Source organism: Vicugna pacos, chromosome 31 (genome assembly GCF_048564905.1).
Source record: "Vicugna pacos chromosome 31, VicPac4, whole genome shotgun sequence".
NCBI classification, from domain to species: domain Eukaryota; kingdom Metazoa; phylum Chordata; class Mammalia; order Artiodactyla; family Camelidae; genus Vicugna; species Vicugna pacos.
In genome coordinates, this window is record NC_133017.1 from 23,711,950 (window position 1) to 23,735,016 (window position 23,067).

The 23,067-nt window shown below is 44.0% G+C and overlaps 2 protein-coding genes and 1 pseudogene across 2 annotated transcripts in view; 2 read left to right on the forward strand and 1 right to left on the reverse strand.

The window, feature by feature from the left end:
• Positions 1–1,440, reverse strand: part of LOC102543114 (serine/threonine-protein kinase MRCK alpha-like) — a 55,870-nt gene extending 54,430 nt beyond the window's left edge. The window contains exons 1-2 of the mRNA XM_072952713.1: positions 1,317–1,440; positions 798–876 (exon numbers count right to left, since the gene is read on the reverse strand). The gene's annotated coding sequence lies outside the window, so the exon portion shown is untranslated. The remainder of the gene's footprint in view (positions 1–797; positions 877–1,316) is intronic.
• Positions 384–1,417, forward strand: LOC102543365 (profilin-1 pseudogene; annotated as a pseudogene).
• A 52-nt stretch (positions 1,441–1,492) lies between the features above and the next one.
• Positions 1,493–23,067, forward strand: part of SPTLC1 (serine palmitoyltransferase long chain base subunit 1) — a 46,628-nt gene continuing 25,053 nt past the window's right edge. Inside the window, exons 1-6 of the mRNA XM_006203270.4 lie at positions 1,493–1,629; positions 4,174–4,281; positions 6,861–6,955; positions 15,271–15,364; positions 15,957–16,029; positions 22,907–23,039. Of these exons, the coding sequence (XP_006203332.1) occupies positions 1,573–1,629; positions 4,174–4,281; positions 6,861–6,955; positions 15,271–15,364; positions 15,957–16,029; positions 22,907–23,039 (560 nt within the window). The 5' untranslated portion in view covers positions 1,493–1,572. The remainder of the gene's footprint in view (positions 1,630–4,173; positions 4,282–6,860; positions 6,956–15,270; positions 15,365–15,956; positions 16,030–22,906; positions 23,040–23,067) is intronic.

Below are 23,067 nucleotides of genomic sequence, written 5' to 3' on the forward strand. Positions count from 1 at the left end.
CACGGCATTGTAATAGGTGAAAAAGTGGGCGAAACCTAAATGTTCACCAATGTTAAATAAAACGGAATGAGAAACACACACAACAAATTATCACAAGAAACAGGCTTCTTCACTGATTAAAAACACGAGATTTATAGCCGAAAAAAAGCAAGTTGTAGACTATTGTCCCTATTTTCCGAGTTATATTTAAGAAATCCAACCGAAGTGTTTGTGCACACCACGTTTGCTTACGTAGGCTCTTGAAGGTTGCACACCAGACTTACACGACTTAATACCCCGCAAAGCCTTAGGCTATGCCTTATGCACGGTGTTACATGGGAGCTAGCTTTTTTTTTTTTTTGATGATACATTCCTAGATCACTTCTGTAATTTAAAAGTAAAATACGTCTAGCGGCGGTGCGAGAGCGGCTGCACAGCGAGCAGAGCCGCGGCCCGGCCGGCAGCGCGTGCCCCAAGCTCTCCGCCTTCCCCCGCCCGCCGGCCCGCGGCCCCAGCAGCCGCCCGAGAGCAGCCCCAGCAGCCGCGCCCCGGCCGGGTGGAACGCCTGCCCCGACAACCTCATGCACCGACAACCCCCCGGCGGACGGGACCTGTCGGGACGCGGCCATCCCGGGCCGTAAGGGCTCGCCCTCCGTCTGGGCCGCCGTCCCCGGGAAAACCCGCCTTGACGTCACGCCTGCTGAGGTTGGTGTCCTGGTTGGCAAAGACCGGGCAAGTGTTTTCGTGAACGGGCTAACGCTTGGGGGCCAGAAATGCTCTGTGATCGGGGACTCACTGCTGCAGGACGCGGAACTCACCATGGATCTTCGTGCCAAGAGCACCGGCGGGGCCCCCACCTTCATCACTGTCACCACGACAGCCAAGACGCTAGTCCTGCTGATGCGCAAGGACGGTGTCCACGGTGGTAGAATCAACAAGAAGCGCTGTGCAATGGCCTCCCACCTGCGGCGTCCCCAGTACTGACCCCGTCCGTCCCTCCCCCCCAGCACTCCCCACTGCACCCCTCTCCTACGCGCACACACATTTTTATTTTGGGGGCCATGACCCCACACCCCTTATTGCTGCCAAAACCACACGCGCATGGGGCCAGGGCTGGATGGACACCTCCCCCTACCCATACCCTTCCTGTGTGTGGTTGGAAAACTTTTTTGTTTTGGGTTTTTTTTCCCCTGAATAAAAAAAGATCCTACTCAAAATAAAAAAAGTAAAATATGTTTGCGATTACATTAACTCCCCGCACCCAACTGCCCGCCAAGCGCAAGGACATTTACTAAAATCCCTGCCCCCTGAGAGCCCAGCACGGGTCTGACACCTACTGGCCCCCAACGTGTGCACGAGGCCGCCGCTTCGCGCCCCTCCGCGAACCCAAGCGAGACCCTAAGGTCAACGTCCGCCCTGTCAGAACGTTGAACCCTCAGCAGCCCGAGCAGCCGCCGGCCGCCCAGTACGCAAGCGCGAGAGGGCGGTGCCCAGCAGCCCCGCCTCCCGACGCGCAGACGTCACTGGGCGGCGCCGCGCAGTGTCTGACGCGCCTGCGACCCGCCTTCCGGAAGGAATCCCCAGCGGCCAACTATGGCGGCCGTCGCGGAGCAGTGGGTGCTGGTGGAGATGGTACAGGCGCTGTATGAGGTGAGCTTGGCGGCGCGCGCGGCCCAGGGCCACACTCGCCCCCGGGAAGTGGGACGTTTCGAGTGGATTTTTGGTCGGAGGCCTGGGCAGGGCTGGCTAGGGTCACGCCCGGACCCTCGGCGCCCGTCGCTGGAAGGGCTCCCGGGCGCACACACTTCCCGGCGACGGGGTGTAGGGAGAGGCTCGGGTGGGAGCCGGAAGCGGGAGCCCGGTTTTTGGACTCTGGCGAACGCAGGGCCTTCTCTAAGTCCTGTCAGATGCAGAGAGGCTGCCCAGAAACCAGCGTTGGGGCTGACGGTAAAGCGGGGTGGTGAAAATAGAGTGGAAAACCTCATTCTGTAGGGATCCTCGGGAAGTAGGGTCCTTGGAACTGCGGAGCAGGTAACAGGGCAGAGAACTGTATGAGCTGGAGTTTGTTTAGGCCGGGAGCTGGAGTTGGAAAGGAAGACGAATACTTTAGGTTGGTCATTATTCCGCATACGTCCCGTTTTCTGTCTTGTAAAGATACAACTATTTCAGTGAATGTTTAAAGGAAGACTAGTTAGGGTTGGTTTTCTTTTGGTTTTTTTTTGAAAGACCAGCTGTTTCAGATGTGTAAGATAATATGAAATCAAAATGCCAGTCTTGGAGGGTGTTCATTCATTTGACATTTGTTGAATTTCTCTGCGCTGTACAATAGAACTTTCTGCGTGTTCTCTATCTGAGCTGTTTGGTACAGTAGCTACTAACCACATGTGGCTCTTAAGCACTTGAAATGTGGCTAGTGCAACTGAGGGGCTGAAGTTTTCATTTAATTTAATTTAATTTAGATACATATTTAAATAGTTGAATGGTGACTGGTGGCTACAGTATTGGACAGCACAGGTCTAGATGCTAGGAATAGTGTAGTGAACAAACAGGCAAAAGTCTCTGGGCTGATAGAACTTACATTCATTTAAAGTGAATCTCAGTTTTCTTTTGATAATTTGCTTAAACCTTAATATTGCTGCTTATTGGCAGGGGGTGATGATGCAAGGCATATCATTACAAGACCTATGAGGACTTTTTGAAAAAACAGTTAAGAGAGCAAATCTGGGGTTGTCCAACCTTAGGCTAATTAAAATGACTAAGAAGAGCCACTAAAATTAAAGATTTCTTTTTTTTAGAAATGAGTAACTTCTATGTATTGTTGCTGTCTTTTTGAAGACTGCCCTATGGTTATGTAACTTCTTATACCCTGATATTGACCACAAGTGAGTCTTGAGAGAAGTCCTCCTGGATGTAACATTTCCTGGGGAAGAAAAGAAGCTGCATTTGTGATTTTTATTAGTTCACTAAACATTTCAGGTTTTCTTAGGATGATTTTTTTGTGAAGTGGAATGTTTAACTAGTCACTTGGACCTATGTTTGCCTTCTAGAATCCAATTATTGAGAAAACCAAAAGGATTTTTAGAGTCCTTATTCTTAAATGAATAATATTTGGGGAGGATCAGCAAGTTTTAAAAATAATCTTAACTTTCTGTTCTTGCTTCTAATTTCTGTGCACCTTGTGTGTAGAATTTGAATATTCTTGTGTACCCATACATCTGTAACATGAATGTAGTTTTAAAGTTATTTCTACATTGACATGAAAGTTTATATATGAATATGTCCTCAGTTTCCTTGTCCCTACTTTTGAGGGTTTTTTTTTTTAAACTATGGTGAGTCATCAACACTTTCTATCTAATGCTTGAAAATAATTTGTAGTTACATTTCTAAATACCTCTTTTAAATGACTTTCCAATGATAACCTATTGGAATATAGCACCCCATAACTGACTGATGGAGGGTTAGTTGATATCTGGAATCTTCTACGTGCACTTAGTGTGTCTAGTTATATAAAACATAAAAGGCACCCTGGTCTTTATCCTGGAAATGCACAGTTGAAAAGAAGACCTGACATGGATAATTTCACTAAGGTACCTTTATGCCTGTTTAAGTGGAAAACACTACATACTTTTGGGGGAACTATGGCAAAAAAGAGACCTGCTTTTTCTTTAAGCATTTTTAAATCCTTTTTTTCTCTGCCGTGTTCCAAGGAGGATTTAAAGAGGCTTACCAGGGATACAGAAGATATAGTAAGATGTGCAGAACTCTTTAAGAATTGTAGAAACAGGTTTGCAAATAATTGTCAACTCATTATGGTACATGGGGGTGGTGGAAGCCTTGTGACGCCGTGAAATGTTTGTTCCAGTTGTTTCCTACCAGTAAAAATACAACGTACCTGAAGGATCTGATAGTTGATATTGTTTGACTTTGGAATTCTGTGTCAGATTTTATTTTAAAGATTAATTTTTATTCCTAAAGCTGCAGCTTTAGAGATTTTTCATGTTGGGAGAAATTGCTTTCTGTTAGAAATGGGAAAAAGAATGAGTAGAAATGAAGCGAACTCTGAAAGTTAGTTTTAAGACGTAATAAATAGGTTAAAGGCAGCAGTATATGCAGGTGTGTTAAATTTTTTATGTGTGGGTTTTGGAAATGTTTATTTCATTTCTTGTTTTGCTCTTGTTTTTGACTCACTCTCAGGCTCCTGCTTATCATCTTATTTTGGAAGGAATTTTAATACTCTGGATAATCCGACTTCTTTTTTCTAAAACTTACAAATTACAAGAACGATCTGATCTTACACTCAAGGTAAGAAGTTAAATCTCTGTTTTATTATTCAGTGTGTGATGATAGTTGCTACATCTTTTAGAAAAGAACTTGTGGTGGCTCAGCTATAGATGTTGAAATATTTTCTGGAATGTAAAGAAATCAAGGAGAGTGAAAATATCAGGGTAAGTAAAGTATGGGGAAGCCAGGGATTAAACAAATACACAAAGGAGTCCCGTGTTACAGGCCGCTGTGCTTTGCTGGGAGTAAACTGCAGTCTGGAAACCTGCTAGCCACAGGAAGGGAAGCTTGGGAAACTGCAGAACTTCGGATGTCTGCAGACAGAGTACATGCGTTGCTCAGGAAAAGCACCCCTGAAGCCTGCATGAGCTCGCCCCATGGTCTCCTCCATAAAGGAAGTTCGGGAAGAATTCTCCCCACCCCAGGCCCAGTTCTGATGGGTTCTGTGTGGTGAGGAGCCCAGCTCAAGCCCAAGCCAGGCGAACCTCAGGAAGCAGAAGTGTCCGAGGAGCCGGGGTGCGGCCCACCTGGGGCCTGTTAGTATGAGGAACCCCAGGGGTTTATGGAAAAGGAACGTGTCCTTCTCACGCAGGTAGGAACGCTGAGTAACTGTGCCTCAGGTGTGAGGGGAGACGCAGTTTTGCCTGCAGTGTGGTTTCTGTCCCTTGGGTGGTTTCCCCGGCCATCCCCTATCGCAGTGTGCCGGAAAGCTTAGGGTAGACGGGTGTTTTTCCCACAAGAATGTCTAAAACTTTGGTTCACAAGGGAGCACCGAGTGCAGCCCAAAGATGGAGCCCTGCGCTGTTCTTCACTTGCTGGAGTGTTCGCAGGAGAAAGTGCAAGGGGAATAGAACCGCAGGAACGTGGCAGCTGTTTCCCTGGTATCACTGACTGGGCCCCGCTGTCCTGATCGTTAACATTTATCATGAGATGGTGAGGCAGTGTCCGCCCATGGGACACGCAGCACATGGTCCTTAGGGTAGTTAAGTTTCGGAAACCTGGGTAAAGCAGACTAAAGAGATGTCATGTTGAGTGATTCCTCGTAACCTTCAATATGCCCATGGGTATTTAAACCTCTGTTGGGGGAGAGATGCCCTAAACTTGACCTCAGATCCCCACTCTCACCTTTGTTTCATGAGTACCGCCTGGTTTTCCTACATGCCACATTTGTGCCCTAGAGCACGCTGTGACAGAGCACAAGGCTGGGCCACCCAGTCCAGGGATCCTGCCTCTGCTCTTCCCCCTTGGTGCCTAGGGGCACCTTGTGAACGATTCTGTGGCCGCGGGACAGGTTTCCAGCCCGAGTTTTTAAGGGGTTGTTCATTCCTAATATTCTTAGTTTTAGTTTAAAAATATCGATCTGCACAAATATGCATTTTAAAAAAAATGGTACCTGAACGTAATTTTAGAGTAACCCTCTAAAAGCAGAGCTTGGCTAGAGCAAGATTCAGTAATCACTGACATCTTACCCTAAAAGCTGTGGAAGGAAAAAAGAAATCATGTGAGTGTTTTTAAAGCTTAACTTACGGTGGCACAGAAGAAATGCCTGTCTCAGTGGTACCGGCCCACAGAGTCGCTTGAATACCAGGCAGTCCTGAGTCGATTCTCCAGTCTGTCTCCGCAGCAGCAGGCGGGCAGCGCACATGGCAGGCACCCCGGGCTTGCGCGGGCTGTGCAGCCACTGACAGGAGCAGATGAGGAATTCACTGGCTGATTTATTCAGCCAGCACTACTCAGTGCCTGAGCATCGGGTGAATATTCTCTCGGCCGTGCGCTGGCGTTGCGTGCTAGGAGGAAAATACACAGAAGCATTTAACAGAAGGGTGAAAATGGAAGGACTGAGAGCGGGCTGTCTGTAAGGCAAGCCTCACTGTGGCTGGCAGGTTCATCAGGCGCGTCATCTCATCCTGTACGTCCAGACTACGTTTTCAAGATTACATTTTTGCCTAGTTCAAGAAAAGAGAAAAAAACTCAAAATAGTCAAAATACTTGTAATGCATGAGCTAACGGGTAAAAGGAATAAAATGGTTTTTTATGAGATATTTCCGGGCAACTAAATCCTTTTACAACAATTACTATGAAAGACTCTTTTTGTATATTCCAGTTACTTCAGAATCTGTGCTGGTGGCTTGTAGAAGCAGTGCTCTGGGCTCTACCTGATCCCTTCCCACGACGTTCATGTCTGCAAGAACCTAGGGTCTAGCCGACTGTGATCCCGTGCGACAGAGGCCGAGCTCCCTTACCTGCAGCCATGCTCCTCCCCTTTGTGTTAGAGATTGTCTCTTTGTTTTAACACCGGTGGCAGTTATCCTTCCTGCTTCCCACAGTGAAAAATCCTGACCATAGAAATAAAATTTTTCAAAATTTTCCGGTCACTCACAGAGCTATAGGGTAAAAGAGCCTTTCTCCTAAGATGGGGAAGTAGGTGAAGTGTTAAGTGCACAAAACTCCGTAGTGATTCTGTGTCATTTCCAGCCACAACAGCTAGACCTCTGTTTCTAGTAAGGTGCTCATTATGACGGCTCCATTACAACAAGCAGTTTGGGTACTGCTGGAGCTGCTGTCCAGTAACGAGCACTGTGCCGTGTTTCCTCCTGTAGGAAAAGGAAGAACTGATTGAAGAGTGGCAGCCGGAACCTCTTGTCCCTCCTGTCTCGAAAGACCATCCTGCTCTCAACTACAACATCGTTTCAGGGTAAATTGGTTTGCTGTTCAGGGACTTGTGTTTGGTTTCTGTAGGTAAACTCGCCCAAGTGGTTTATATAGTGTTCCTTTTTAAACTGAATTAAAACTTTTAGCAATTTCTGGAGATCAGAAATGAACTGCTTTAGTTCCTAGTTTAAAACTTTCTTTTAGATATGGTGTGGGCATTTTTAGGTTTGTCCCTTTTTTCTTTAGAAAAAATCCATTTTTCAAAGTAACACACACATATAATATTTCAAAGGATGAGACAGTTAAAATGGAAAGCAGCATTCCTGCTCTTTCCCCCCCCCGGTTTGTTTCTGATTTTGGGTCTGTTCTAGGTTACCTTCATACCTGGCTATTAATGGTAGGCTTACACGGCTGTTTCTTGATTGACTAATGGTAGACAATACCTGTTGACTCTCCCAGTATGAAGTATGAGACTTCAGCTCATTTATGCTACCTCCCTCTTGGCTTCCAATGTTTGATCTGTTTTTATTTTTAGCTCCTCTAAGTATGCAGAAAATATCCCATATGTATCCACCACCCAGAAGTAATGGTGTTAACATTTTGGTATCTTTACTTCAAATCTATTTTTTTAAAAAGAAATGAAGCATTCCAAATACAGCCGACCCTTGAACATCATGGGGGTTAGGGGCACTGACACGCAGTGCAGTTGAAAACCTGCATGTAACTTATAATGGGTCCTCCAGACACACAGTTCCTCCAGGTGTGCGGTTCTGCGTCCACGGATCCAGCCACCTGTGGATCATGCAGTACTGCAGCATCACTATTGAAAACTCTGTGTGTGAGTAGACCTGCGCAGTTCAAACCCGTGCTGCTCAGGGTCAGCTGTGCAGCTTAAGAATCCCCTTCCATCTGTCACTTACTCTTGCCTCCGAGACGAGAGAGCCACTGTCTTGAAGTCGGTGGATGCTTTCCCTTTGCTCATGTTTGCACTTTTACCACATATGCCTGTTGCCATGAAAATACTTAATATTCTGTTTAAAAGTGTGAAGCAAGATGTTCTTACTTCCAGTCTGATCAGAGAGAGGCTTGTATTGTTCACTTGTGTGAATTTCTTTGGTCTAATGAAAGTTTTACTTGTTCTGAAATCAAACTTACCAATCGTTAACGTTAAGGGAATGAAATCTTTCTTACCACAAAGATCTGATTTGCCTGTTTTCCATTTGACAATCAGTTGTCCCAACATTTATTAGTTGTATAGTCCTTTTTTTACCTACTGATGGGAAATTTCCCTTCTTTTGTATATCAAGGTCCCTTATTAAATAGGGTCTATGTCTGGCTTTATTTTTATTATTTCTGTGTATTTGTTTCTCCTTGTGCCAGAGCCTCACTTACCCCACATCTTAACAATAGGGTTTGGGGGGAAGATGTAACTCAAGTGGCAGAGTGCATGCCCAGCATGTGGGAAGGAGATCCTGGGTTCAATCCCCACTACCTCCATTTAGAAAAAAATAAATAAATAGACCTAATTACCTCCCCCCACCAAATCAATCAATCAATCAATAACTGACAGAAAGGTAAATAAAAGTAAATTTTAAAAATAATAGAGCTTGACTAGAATGAGTCCTTCACCTCCTTGTTCTTCAAGATTGTCTACACTGTTCTTGACTCTTCACTGTGAGTTTAAGGTTAGCTGATCAGACTTGACCGAAAAGCGGGCTTGGGTCTGTGATTAGGGACACATTACATTCATGGATGGATTTGGAGGGAGCTGGCGCACTGCTGACACACAATCTCACGGCCGTATGCCTTGTGTGTCATTTGTACGTTTAGACCTTTTATGTCCCTCGGTAAAGTTACATAACTTCATAAAGACTTTACTTATCTTTTTTTTTTCTAGTTTGTATTTTGAAATCATACAGAGTTCACATGCAAAGAGATTCCACGTACCCTTCATCTGTTTCCCCCAATGGTAACATCTTGCTTAACTGTAATACAACACCACAGTCAGGAAATTGAAATTGTGTAAATTTTAATAGATTCATGTCTAGGTACCAGAGAGTTTTCATTTCTGTCACGAGGAGCATCATTTTCTTCTTGTTGCTGTGTTACTGCACTGGCTAAGATACCTCCCACGCAGCGCTGAATGGGAGTGGTAACAAGGGCCTCTGTGTCCTGTTCCTGATGGCTTTTAAGGGATTACTTGTATGATGTTACAAGCCTTCCTTTCTCTTCCTAGTTTGCTAAGAGAAGTTTTTGTTTTTAAGTCAGAGTGCTAAATTTTATTAATTTTTTTACTCTATTGAGGTGATCATGACTTTTCTCTACTCAGTTGCTATATTAAATTGTACTGATTGATTTTTTTAAATTGATTACTCATATACATACATTTTAATGAGGAAAAACTGCAAGCAACCATGCCACTCGTCCTCACTCCAGATTCCCACTCTCTGGACTTAGAGAAAGATGGGAGATGTACTCTTGGGAAAGGCTACATGTAAACTGAAAGTCCTAAGGAAAAGTGAGGACGAGTGCCATTCTGGAAACAGCGTTCAGGTATCAGCCTCATAGTGAATAATGGGACGCTGATGCTGCGTCCTCCAGGTCAGCTCTCAGAAAGCTGGAAACCAAGTCTGCATCTCATACACACCTCCCTGGAGGACTCCTCTTTGGTGAAACTCAGAGTCAAGAGAAAGAACACAAAATACCGAGTTTAGGGTCTCCACAAATGAACAAACAAGTCCATGTCTGATTATCATAGAGTGAAAGCCACTGTCAGTCCAGAAGCTGAGCCCATTTACGCTGTGCTTACAACGAGCATTGCAGGGCCTTGTTCTTAAATGAGTGGACAACCTCACAGTTATGGCTGATTGACTTGCAACAGAGTAGCAAGACAGTGCAATAGGAAAAGAAAAATGCTTTGAAGAAATTGTGGTGGACAGGTGGATGTACACGTGTGAGAGAATGATGATGGGGCCTGACCCCCCAGCATGTGTAAAAATTTATCTCAAAATGAATCACGGACTTAAATATAAGAGCAAAAGCTATAAATTCTTAGTTTAGAAGAAAGAAAACAAAGGAGTAAATCTTCATAGTCTTGGATTAGGCAAAGAGTTTTAGGTATAACATAAAAGCATAAGCAACTACAAAAATGGATGAACTCCTCTCCATTAAAATTTAAAATATTTCTGCTTCAGAATACACTGTCAGGGAAATGATTTTAAAAAACCACAAAATTGGGAGAAGATATTTTCAAGTCATCTATTTGGTAAGAGGTTGGTAAGAGGCCTGCACCTAAACTATAAAAAAGAATACATAAAAAGAATTCTTAGGACTCAGTGATAACCTCTATTTAAGCATGAATATTTGGTTAATTTTTACATATGGCTAGAGTGGTTTTGCTAGTGTTTGGTATTTTTAGCATGAATGTTGAAAAAATGAGTTTAGACATTTGCTTTCTTTTCCCTTAGCTGTGCTGGCCCAGCCTTGGTATCAGATGCTAGTCTTACACTTTTTCTTGGCAACAGCGTGTATTTGCTGTGTTGTTTGTTCTGCCGAGCATAGATTTTTAATCATGAATTTAATGTCCTCTGTGAGGTTTTAAAGCTGTTTGCATTCCGTTCTTGGATGAGTTTTGGTTGCTGTCATTTACTAATTGTTCACTTCTTCTTATGTTTTCAAGTGCGTTGGCATGAGATCGTTCGTAGGATTCTCCTGGGCAGTTACGTGTGAAATATATACGTAGAACGTCATACACAGATGTTGATAGCAGCGTGTCTGTGGGACTCATGTGTCCATTGTGGGCACTGCTTATTTGTGTCTCCTTTCTCACTCAGACTGGCCAGAGGTTTGCCTTCTGGTTTGGTTGAGTCTCTGTTTTATTTTCTTCATTTTGGGCCTTTCTTGCAGACACAGGGGTTAACCCTCCGCTCAGTGCCGCTGCCGTCAGCACCCATGCAAGGCGGTGCAGTCGCTTGCTTTATGCCTTGTTTCCTCCACCCCCAGCGCCCGCATCAGAGCTCCTCCCCAGTGAGCCATCCCACTGTAACACTTGTGTTACGCTTTCTATCATTGTTTTGTTATTAGAATCATACATTCTATTATTTTTCTTATTCATGTACCCTTGAAACCATATAATCTTAATGTTTTATAAATTTTTTAATTTTGTGCTCTAGACTTCATTCTCATTTTTTTTTCAAGCTTTTTTACTCAGCACTTAGTTTTTCAACTAATACTTGAGTGCCTGCTGTGTTTGAGGACCACATCAGAGTCAGGTCTCTTGGGGCAGGCGGACCAGGACTGAGGTGAACGCAGTGTTAGTTCGTGTTCGGCGGTCTGATGGAATGTCAAGCAGGGCGGACAGAGAGGGGGCACTGCTGGGTGCGCTTCCCAGGCATGTCTTCTGGCCGCTGTGTGTCGTCGCCTTGTGGCGACCACCATGGTTTCCTTAGCCATGTCCTTGTGGTGCACACCTAGGCTGTCCCCACTCCTCGCTGCCACAGAGACCTGGTGCTTACTACCCTCTTGTGGACTTGTTTGAGTGTCTGGGGATGTGGAACCGGGAACTGGGTACTGATACATGCCTGTCTCATCTCCCTGGGGGCCTCTTCTACGTGGGGACCCCTGAGCGAGCAGCCCGGGGTTCCAGTCTCCCACAGCCGTGTTTGGTAGTGACGTTGTTCTGTTTTGCATTTCGCTGATTATTTGAGCCTTCAAGTACCATTTCTTCTGCTTATTATTACATTAGCTGCTGGCGTCCTGAGGATGCCTGTTCACATCTTTTACTTCTTTTTCTCCTTGATTCCTAGCCTGTCTTGATTAGCATGAGTTCCATATGCTGTGTAGCCGTTAGTCCTCAGTCACGTTTTGAGCAGTACCCTTGTTACAGTGGCCCTAAGGAACACTTGTCTTTTTTCCTGTGTTAAGGTCACGGAGATGGGTATGACTCTTGGAGCTGCTGAGAGTCCCTGGCAGCTGGGGGTGGATGGGGAAGGTGTCGTTGCCTGTGTCCCGGTGAACTCGGTCACGGCTGTGCTCGCTGCCAGCACCTCAGCTGAGTTACGTTCAGCCAGTCCCCTGCTGGTCGGAGAAAGGGCCCGACACCTCTGAACAGGTGGACAGAGGCTGCTCGATTGAGGCTGTGAACATGCCTTTGTCAGACTGATGCTGCCTTTGGATACCATCAGCTTACTTTCTAGAGACATGTGATTCAACTGGGGAAAGATGAACCTAGGAGTTTGGTTCAGTAGGAGAGTTCCAGCATTAGACTTAGAGAATGGGTGATGCTGACTCGTCAGGTAAGCGCAGAGATGACCGCGGAGCGTCCTCCCAAGCAGTGCCAGGATACACTCCTGTTAGCAGGGCGCATGCATCCCCCTTGATGCCGATGACGGAGCACAGAACAGACAGCCAGAGCTCAGGGAAAGAGGTTACGAATGTCTTGCCTGATTTGCCTTGCTGATTTTTCTTTCATAAGTACAAAAGTAGGAGGACGGAAATCTGCCAGGATGCCTTTTCAGGAAATATAAACCGAAATCTAGATGATAAGAAAACATCCTTACATTTTACCTGGCAGTGGTTTTTTTTTCCTTACTGGTAGATAAAATACAGTTGATGCCATCTTTGATTCATGACATACAGTAAATCTGTTTATCGCCCGTCTGTTAATTTCATCTTTGGTATCTTCATTGAACCAAAATTCTTAACTTTGACTCGGTCAGGTTCATCCCTTCTGGCCTCATGGTTGTATGTTTGGGCACTAGACTTGTTTCAGAGATCATTTCCTACTCTAAGGTCCCAAAGATGCTTCTAAATTTCCTTGTGTTATTTCCAAAATATTTTTTAGGTTTTTTAATATATCTGGAATTCACCCTTGTACATGGTTATTCAACTTTATTTTTCTCTGTAGAAAAAGACCTATGTGTAACTTCACAGTATGTGAGGGCAGCTGCTGTCATTGGCCAGGTGTTAATATATAGACTTACCTCATTTCATTACACTTGGCTTTGCTGCACGCCGGTAGAGCTGCACTTTTTATAAATGGAAGGTTTGTGGCAACCCTGTGTTACCTCACTATGGTTAGCATTTGTTCACAATGAAGTGGTTTTTAAAAATTAGAAACAAAAAAATTTCAAGTTTCATTGAGATATAGCACTGTGTAAGTTTAAGGTGTACAGCTTAATGGTTTGACTTATTGTGAAATGATTACCACATTAAGTTCAGTGAACATCCATCACCTCACATAGATACAAAATTAAAGGAATAGAAAAAAAAAAGTTTTTCCTTGTGATGAAAACACTTAGGATTTGCTCTCTTAACAATTTTCGTATATGACTTACAGCAGTGTTAACTATATTGTGTTGTACTTTACATCCCTAGTACTTATTTATCTTATAACTGGAAGTTTGCACCTTTTGACCACCTTCATCTGGTTCCCGCTCCTCCCACCCCGCCTCTGGTGGCCACAGGTCTGGTCTCTTCTACGAGTTTGTTTATTTGTTTCTTTTTGAAGTATAATTGACTTAAAACACTGTATTCATTCTTGCTGCACACCATGATGACTTTCAAAATGGTTACCACATTTCAAATGATCACCACAATGAGTCTAGTTGCCATCTGTCAGCATGCAAAGATATTACATAATTGTTTCTGTACATTTCATACCCATGACTTATTTATTCTGTAATTGAAAGTTTGTACCTCTTAATTTCCCTCACCCATTTTTCTTCCTACCCTACTCCCCTTCCTCTGGCAACTACCTGTTTGTATCTATGACTTTGTTTCTGTTTTGTTATGTTTGTTCATTTGTTTTGTTTTTCAGATTCTACATTTAAGTGAAATCATACATATTTTTCCTTCTCTGTGTGACTTATTCCACTCAGCATAATACCCTCTGGGTCTATTCATGTTGTCACAAATGGCGATATTTTTATTTTTCATGGCTGAGTAATATTCCATTGTGTATCTATATCTATACCATATCTTCTCTGTCCGTGTATCTATCAGTGGGCACTCAGGTGCTTCCATATCTTGGCTGTTGTAAATAATGCTGAAATGCCATAGGGTTGCAAATGTGTTTTCTAATTAGTGTTTTTGTGCTGTTTGGATAAATACTGTGGAGTAGAATTGCTAGATGGTGTGGTAGTTCTATTTTTAACTTTTTAAGGAATCTCCATACTGTTTTCCATAGTTGCTGCACTAGTTTACATTCCCACGAACGGTTCGTGAGGGCTCCCTTTTCTCCACATCCTTGCCAGCATGTGTTATTTGTGGTCTTTTTCATGGCGGCCATTCTGACGAGTTTGCGGTGATAGAGATCTCGTTGTGGTTTTGCTTTGCGTTTCACTGATGATGGTTTCAGGTCTTATGTTTAAGTCTTTAATCCATTTTGAGTTTACATTTGTATATGGTGTGAGAAGGTAATAGTTTGATTCTTTTGCATATAGCTGTCCAGTTTTCCCAACACTGCTTATGGAAGAGGCTGTCTTTTCCCCATTGTATATTCTTGTCCCCTTTGTCATAGATTTTTTTTAACATTTTTTATTGATTTATAATCATTTTACAATGTTGTGTCAAATTCCAGTGTAGAGCACAATCTTTCAGTTATATATGAACATATATATATTCATTGTCACATTTTTTTCTCTGTAAGCTACCATAAGATCTTGTATATATTTCCCTGTGCTATACAATATAGTCTTGCTTATCTATTCTACAATTTTGAAATCCCAGTCTATCTCTTTCCACCCCCTGCCCCCTTGGCAACCAGAAGTTTGTATCCTATGTCTATGAATCTGTTTCTGTTTTGTATTTATGCTTTTTTTTTTGGTTTTTTGGGGTTTTTTTAGAGCCCACATATGAGCGATCTCATATGGTATTTTTATTTCTCTTTCTGGCTTCCCTTTGTCATAGATTAATTGCTCACATAAGCCTGGGTTAATTTCTAGGTTCTTTATTCTGTACCGTGGATCTGTATGTCTGTTTCTGTGACAGCACCGTATTGCTTTCATTGCTGTAGCTTTGTGGTGTAGTTGAAATCAAGGAATGTGATCCTCCAGTTTTGTTCTTCTTAAGATTGTTTTGGCTATTTAGGATCCATACAAATTTTAGAATTTTTTTTTCTAATTCTGTGAAAAATGTCATTGATACTTCGATAAGGATTGCCTTGACTCTGTAGATTGCCACCCCAATATACCATTTTCTAGTTGTACTTTTTAAAATTTAACAGGGGTGAGAAACCAGTGTGCAAATAGAGTAGAATGACAACACTTGTGTGTCCTGTCCATGTCTGGGACAGCGTGATAACGTGTGTCCTGTAACACAAGTGACTCTAAAGTGTACCACTCTTGTCTCTTCCCCCAGCCCTCCGAGCCACAACATTGTGGTGAACGGAAAAGAATGCGTCAACTTTGCCTCATTCAATTTTCTTGGATTGCTGGACAACCCTAGGGTCAAGGTAAGGAGCACACATGTGCGAAAGTGGGCAGATAGCATGGCTGTCTGAAGAAACTGGACAGAAAATAAGACACAAACGCAGAGCATCAGAGAGGGCTCTGTGGGTGTCTGTCATTACTCTTCTCTGACAGAGCTGTGACTGAGCTTCCAGCAGAGGAGTCACAGTGTCTCATGGGGCGCGGTGCTGGGTGGCAGCCAGAGGACTGAAGGAGCCAGACTGGGGAACAGGGAGACGTGTCCGGGGGATTGACTCTTCTCCTAGGGTTGTGGGCCACTAAACATTTTCTGAGGAAAGACTTAGGCTCACAAATGCCAAAACCTATGAATGTGTTGAGTTAACCAGGTTTTGACGATCAGGCTAATAAACCTTTTTCACATTTTAAGTCATAACACTTATGAAGTGTTATGAAATCTCACCTCCCTCTTTTCTTTACATCCTGTCAGAATTGTCTGAGTTCTAAGAAAGGAAGAAAAGCCGGAGACCGGAGAGCTATGTGGATTCAAGAATAGGAAATGTCAGTTTTGAACTCTGAAAGATAAATTATTAAAATTTAATTTTAATGTTTTTACGTATTTTTTTTATTTCCACATAGACGGCAGCTTTGGCATCTCTAAAGAAGTATGGTGTGGGGACCTGTGGCCCCAGAGGATTCTATGGCACATTTGGTACGTTTCCTGTCATGTTTTTCAGACTTCCGCTTGCAAGAATTAAGATGCAGTTTGATTTCAAAACTCCTTGGGAAAGGTGTCCTTGATGAGTTGTGGTGTTCAGCTGGTGAGCTTGGACCACTGGTGGGGGATGCTCTGGTCTAGGGCTGACTGTCCCTCGCGGAGAAGAGCCGTCGGCACAGAAGGTGCGCCGTCTCGGCACGCGAAGCCTGAGCTGTTGCTGCACTTGCCCCGGGAGACAGAGGTGTGAGGAGACAGTCTGTGCCTGCCACGCAAGACATTGTAAGGGGACGCATCCAGTAGCGAGTGGCTCTGCTCTTTAATTTATTTTTTTAGGGGGGGTAATTAGGTTTATTTATGTATTATTTTCATGGAGGTACTGGGGATTGAACCCAGGACCTCGTGTGTGTTGAGCATGCGCTCTGCCACTGAGCTATACGCTCCCTAGCTCTGCTCTTTACAGTTGTTTAGGAACCCGGATCTTCCGTCTCGTTGCTCTGGTTCTGAGGGCACTGTCGCTGTCCGGGGCTGAAGTCAGGCGATGAGTGTGAGGGAGCAGGAGGGCAGGACAGCGGTACCCAGTTTGGTGGGCAGGCGGTGTCGCACATCACTCTGCCCTCGCTCCGCTGATGAGAACATACCCGGGGTCACGCCTCTCTGCAGACGGACCGGGAAACTGCTCTAGCTGGGCAGCCACCACGTGCCGGGAGGAAGGCGAAGACCGACGGGCGGGGCCGGTGGTGATAGACTGCGTAACCCTTTGCTTTTGGGAATGAAGATGAAGGGTCACTGATTTCCTTCTGTGTGAATGACCCGGGGATGGGCTGACTGCAGAGGAGGATGAGGGTGTGACTTTCAAGCACTATGAACTCCCTAAATCAGAGTCATCAAGAAGACCCTGGAATTTTGTGGTAGTTTTTATTAAATGTGTATTGTTGGCTTCTGAAAATTTCGAAGATGTTGTTAAATAACTGTTCAAATGAAGATATGACTGGAAATGGCATTCTGTTCTATGAAAAGTCAGAGGGTGGGAAAGTGGAGCAGGGGAGTCTCTCTTCCCTTCTGTGCTCATTTTGTTTTCTGGGTCGTGTGCTTTCTTCACTTGAACAGTTAAGATGTTTTTATTGAAGGGAGCACCTTTCTTCATCCCTTAGCTGGTTTGGTGGTTAAATTGTTTGTATTGGAACAGACGATGGGAGTTGGTGTCCAAGACTCTTACAGCTGGAAAGGATGTTTACACTCTAATGTTTCAGTATCCCAGCTATTCAGAGGACTAGACAGCCCAGAGAGGTTAAGTGATTTCCTCATGATCACACAGCTAATTTCAGTCCTAAAACTAGAAAACACGTGTCCTGATTTCCAGTCTTAATGGCAAAACCAAAGACTTGAAAAGAGCTCAGGTCAGAGTCTCCTTTTTCCCTCTAGGCTAGTGCAAACATGAGTTACTTGCCTGCTTTTTATTGGTAGGCTATTATTTCCTTGATAAGAACTGGAAAACTAGAGAAGGCTTTTTTTTTTTTTTTACAGAGTTGTTTGTTGTAATCTGATCAGCAAGGCTTTTTTCTATGATCTGCTTGCTGGGGTAAAGACATTGCTTTCTTAGAAGCCTCTTTCTAGTAGATTTTATTTGCATGTGTGACCTTAGCTCTTGCTGGGGAGTTAATCAGAGAAGACAGGTAAGAAATGTATTGCTAAATCAAGCAGTTGGGGGGAAAATGTTTCAAATCTTCAAGACCTGTTTTCCCAGAGCTACGGAAAGATGCTGTCGTAGCCCAGTCAGCCTCCGTTTGGATCACCTGAAATTTAATGTGCATTATAGGATGTTATGTGCTTTCAAACTTGAGGGTCTTTAATGGTTTTTAAATCAATTTTTTAATTGAAATATAGTTGACCTACAAAACTGCATTGGTATCAGGCGTGCTATGTAGTGATTTAACATTTGCATGCATTATGAAATACTCACCATGATGAGTCTAGTAACCGCCAGTCCCTAAAGTTATTGTTCTGTTATTGGCCATGTTCCTTATGCTTATATTACATTCCGATTGCTTATTTATTTTATAACTGAAGGTTTGTACATCTTCCCTTCACCTAATTGTTGCCAGCACCCCTCGTCCCTTTCCCCCCTGGCAACCACCCAGGTTCTCTATGAGTTTATTCTCATTTTGTTTATTTTGTTTGTTTGTTTGTTTTTAGAGTCCACATATAAGTGAGATCATACGACATTTGCCTTTCTCTGTCTGACTTACTTCAGTTACTATAAAGCCCTCTAGATCCATGCTAAATTAATTTTCTTGATTGAATAATTCAGATGAAGAGTGAACTCTTCTCCCCGTGGCCATCCACCCCCCAGAAAAGACAGCTACTATTGTAGTTTCTTGTTAATTCTTCCAGAGACTTTCTGCAGCATGTGCGAACCACTCCCATGCATTTTCCTCCCAAGTTTTGCAAAAATGGTAGCAGACCACGTACATGTTCTGTACCTTGCTGTCCAGATTTATTTTAAATTTAAATTGGATTTGATCTTTCAGGTGTCAGAATGGGCCACCAGAAGTAGTGTAATGAACACAGTTGTGTATCAGCTCCTCTGTAAACCACTTTATTGGTCACTGTGTCATCCTTACCCTAATGTAGTTGAAGGTTCAAAGAGACTGGTATCTGGACAAAGGTGAAGGTTAATTTGCAGTGCGATAGTTTTGTAATGAGACACCACACCTACAACATGAAGTAATGTGCAACGTTTTCCAAGTACACTGTCATTCTTATAAACTTGTTTCCTTCCTTCTCAGCAGTTGCCCGTGCTTGTTTGTCATCTTTTTTCCTTTCTTTATATGTATATGATACTTTTTTTTTTTTACTTCTTGGTTTTCCAGCAGGATATTTTCTGTTTTTCCTTATTCTGGAACTAAACTTAAATAATTGTGGTTATATCAAATTACCTTGAAATTTCAGCGTTACTTAAACTCAGGGAAGCTACCTGAGGTCAGCTAAGGCTGTATTTAAAATCTCTAAAATACCCTCAACCACTAAATTATTCTAAATATTTAGGCTGCACTTGCCCTTTGCACTGAGCAGAAGGGAAGACCCCTTTCCTCTCATCTGAAGTTGCTGTTTATTCATGAGGCTGGGGTGTCGTTCCCTGGACCACCAAAAGTTTCCTTTTAATTTTGTCTTCTTTTTCCCCCCTGAAAGTATCACTCAGGCATCTATTTTCAATGATGAAAATACTCCCTTCTTTTAGCGTTTTTCTCAACTTTTCAAATAACGAATGAAAGTCACTTACTGTAAAAGTAAATTTCCTTATTAAAACATTCTCTTTTTACTGTTTCACAGTTAACATATTAGATGATTAATACAGAAAAGGAAAATTGATGATTGAATTAAAATCCGTCTAGTTTCTTGGACTGAATGTTCCGCCTCCGAAAGGCCCGGCGATTTCTTACAGGCTTGTAAGGACTAGGTAGATCAGAAGTTTTCCCACCTTCTCATCGTCTTATTGTTTCAATGTGTGTTTGAGAACCAGTCAGGCAGTTTTATCCGGTCATGAAGCCTTCCTCTCCTCTGAGGCTGATGGTGTCCCAGTGCACTTTGGTGCTTTCTCTTGGTGACCTGCTCTGTTTGTTTGTTTTGTTTGTGCTGCATTCAGATCTCATTTACCTGCGGTTTATCCCGCGTGCCTGGGACCTGCTTAGCGGGCATAGTGCCAGGGAATGGCCTTTGCACAGCTTAGAACGTTTTGGTAAGAGTCACATAAGATACTCCGCGTGGAAACAGTGAGCACTGTGTTTATGTTCTAATGAGGGCGTAAGTGAGTGAAATCTGTACTTTTAAGAAAAATGGTCCAAGTCTCCAGGGATTTAAAAAAAGTATGTAACACAAAAATACGGAGATCTTAAGAGAAAGAAAATACGGTTGGTTGTTTTAGACTTCTCTAGAGTTGGCTGTTTTATGGTCTGGCCTGTGGAAAGCAACCGGGAAGGCCATAATAGCTCCTATTGTTCTGACAAATAGGAGACTGAACAAGTGACTTCAGTGTGAGATAGTCCTTAAATATGCAGGGTTTGGATTACTTAATTAGGAGATAGTATTACTGTTTCTTCCTTCTGAAAGAATGCTTTTTCTTTTATTCTACAAATATTGATTTAACTGAACAAACACACAGCATATGGCTTTTTCCATGCCAGGCACTGTTCTGAGTGTAATAAGCATTAACTCTTGCGGTTCTCCCAACAGTCCTTTGAGGCTGGTGCCTTTTACCATTTGACAGAGGGAGGACTTGAGAGGCGCAGCCGTTACAGGCCTGTCCGGGGTTCACACCTGGCAATGAGGGATCCCAGACCTGAACCCCCTGTGATGGCCACCTTGGCCAGGCCCTGGGCTTGGTGTGGGGCGTTGTGCACGGGCCCTGCCTCCCATCTGTTATGTTCTGGTGAGGGAGCAGGTGCCAGAAAGTACAGTGAGTGCTGGGAAGACACAGGCTTTTCTGGTCACCTCCCTCCGCGACCTCTCGTTGACCATGTGTGCTCGTAGCAGTGAGTTAGAGAATGTAGCATCTGGTTTGCGCTCCATGCAGATCTATGGCACCAACTGTTGAAATGGATCATACACACAGAAGACAGACGTCCAAAGTCAAAGAACACGCCCTGGCAGCGTTTCTCTGCTGCCTCCCCTGCCCTTGGGTTGAGGGGTTCTTCACTGCAGGGTGGCTGTCATATATCAAAAGAAGTTACGCAGTCTACCATGTTTACCTGCCGTAAAGCCTGCTTTTCAAGGCTGATGTCAGCCAAAACCCAGTGCCTTTGGATAGGAGGAGGAAAGGCCAGTCTTTTTTTTAACTTCTGGGACTAGGCAAGAGCCAGTACGTCGTTGATTTATTGTAGAGAGATTCTTCTTGTGACTTCATGACAACGACGTGAAAATGGTCATGAACACACACACTGAGAATACGCCTGACAAGGTTCCCAGCCAGCTGACTGGCTCCGAAGCCCTGAAGCAAAGCCAAGACTGTTTGGCTGTTCTGTTGCTGGTCAGTGAAAAGAGGCTTTTAGCGCTAAGTGTGCAGAATGACTTAAATCCCTTTTTGTAGTTGGCAAAAGCAGTTCGCCTGTATACAAAGCATGTTTTTCTTTTTGAAATGGAGATACTGAATGAAAGCGGTTCGCTGTGACTCGGGCTGTCCGCCTGCTAGCTGAACGGTGGAGATTGGGAGTAGGTGAGACCCACTTTACAGGCAGCGGTACAGTTTGAAGAAGGCCTCCCATGGGGACCATCCCCTCATGTCTGCTAAGACGCGAGAGGCCGCAGGGCGGTGGGGACCTGTGTGCAGGGAGGGTGCCCTGAGGGCATCGACGAGGATGGAGAAGATGACACTCCCGAGGCACGCGCTGCGCGGCCGCGTGGAAGGTGGCTGCTTCTCTGGTGTGCCACTGCTTTCCGCGTTCTTGCCGGATTTTGCCCGAAGCCTCTCCAGCAGCGTCTCTCGTGGAAGGGCAGGCAGGCGGGAGCAAGACCAAGTCCTCAGACTTGACGGTGTTGATGTCACAGGTTTGATGCTTAAAGAGCTCAGTGCCCCTCTAGTCCCATTGTGGTCAACTGGGAGGCATTCTCCTAAACGTCGTTCCTGCAGCATCCTGTGTCCGTTTAATGTTGATATAATGACGGTGTCAGTTCTATAAAAACGACTGTGTGTGCTTGTGGTGGAAATCAAATGGCATTTCGTGTGGTTTTCGTCAACAGACTGTTGATACGTTTTAACTTACAAATAGGCAGAAGCGCGCCCAGCTTTTTCTCATTCCTTGGTTGGAGTGGGATGATTAGCTCATCTTCACAATTTTGTGTTATCCTTTAAGAAGTCTGCATGGTGAAGTGGGCTTCAGTTTATTTTATTTTTTGGATGTCGCTGGTAAATTTTATTCCTCACTGTACGTCTCTTGCCATCAAGTTGGGGTTTAGTTTGGAGCCTCTGTGTCTTCTCATCCCTCATTCAATAGTGGGTTCCTACCCCAGCTTTCGGTTCACAGTCGAGGGTCCTCTGTGTTTAGTCAGACATCCTCTCTCCTTCCCAGGGTGTGAAGCCTCTTTGCTTAGCCTGGGAAGGTGCAGGGCTATGAGGAACCATGATTTAAGAGAGAAAAAAAAAATACCAGTTTAATAATTACAATTTATCCCCATAATTACATCAACATTTCTTCTTAAGCTGCTTCCATAAAAGGACCGTATTTCTCTTTGTGCTATACTTCAAATTCACCAGTACACGTAAAAAACAGTTCAGACAGAGGCTCAGTGCTGCGGAGTGGCGGCAGGTGGCCCAGCTGAGCGCTGGCACAGACAGTTGCAGGAGGGAGCACCGCAGCCGAAAAAGTCTCTGTGTTTTGATGCAGAGTATATGTGGGGTTCTTTTTAAATTAACTCCTTTTCTTTCTTCTTTTTTTTTTTAAGCTGGTTGACAGTTGTCTTAATGCCTGGTTTGCTCATTTCTGCTAAAATGCAAAAAGGCATTAATAACTTAATAACGTACGTCGTATGTTGGTCAAGCTTCAGCATTGTTGCTTGAGGGACGTTGGAGCAGGTAGAGTCACTGGGCCCTGAAGCCGTGCTAGAGTGCCGTGGAAGCAGGGCTCAGAGTCAGCCGTCCTGGCCGCATACTCACGGATGGGTGAGTAGCCGGTTCAGTTCACAGACTGTAGAAATAGTTTTGGCCCAGAAGTATCTCAATAGGCATTCTATAACTTATAACTCAAAAACAATTACAGTTTGACCACCGGGTCACAGTGTTCATAACTAAACTGCTTATGTTCTTTTCTTTTTTTCTTTAGTTGAAGGACAAGAGTTGTAAGGTGGTTTAACCATGTGATTTTTTTCGCTCTTGAAATAGACGTGCACTTGGATTTGGAAGACCGCCTGGCAAAATTTATGAAGACAGAAGAAGCCATTATATACTCGTACGGGTTTGCCACGATCGCCAGCGCTGTCCCTGCTTACTCCAAGCGAGGGGACATCGTGTTTGTGTAAGTGGCCGTCACCTGCCTCTCCCAT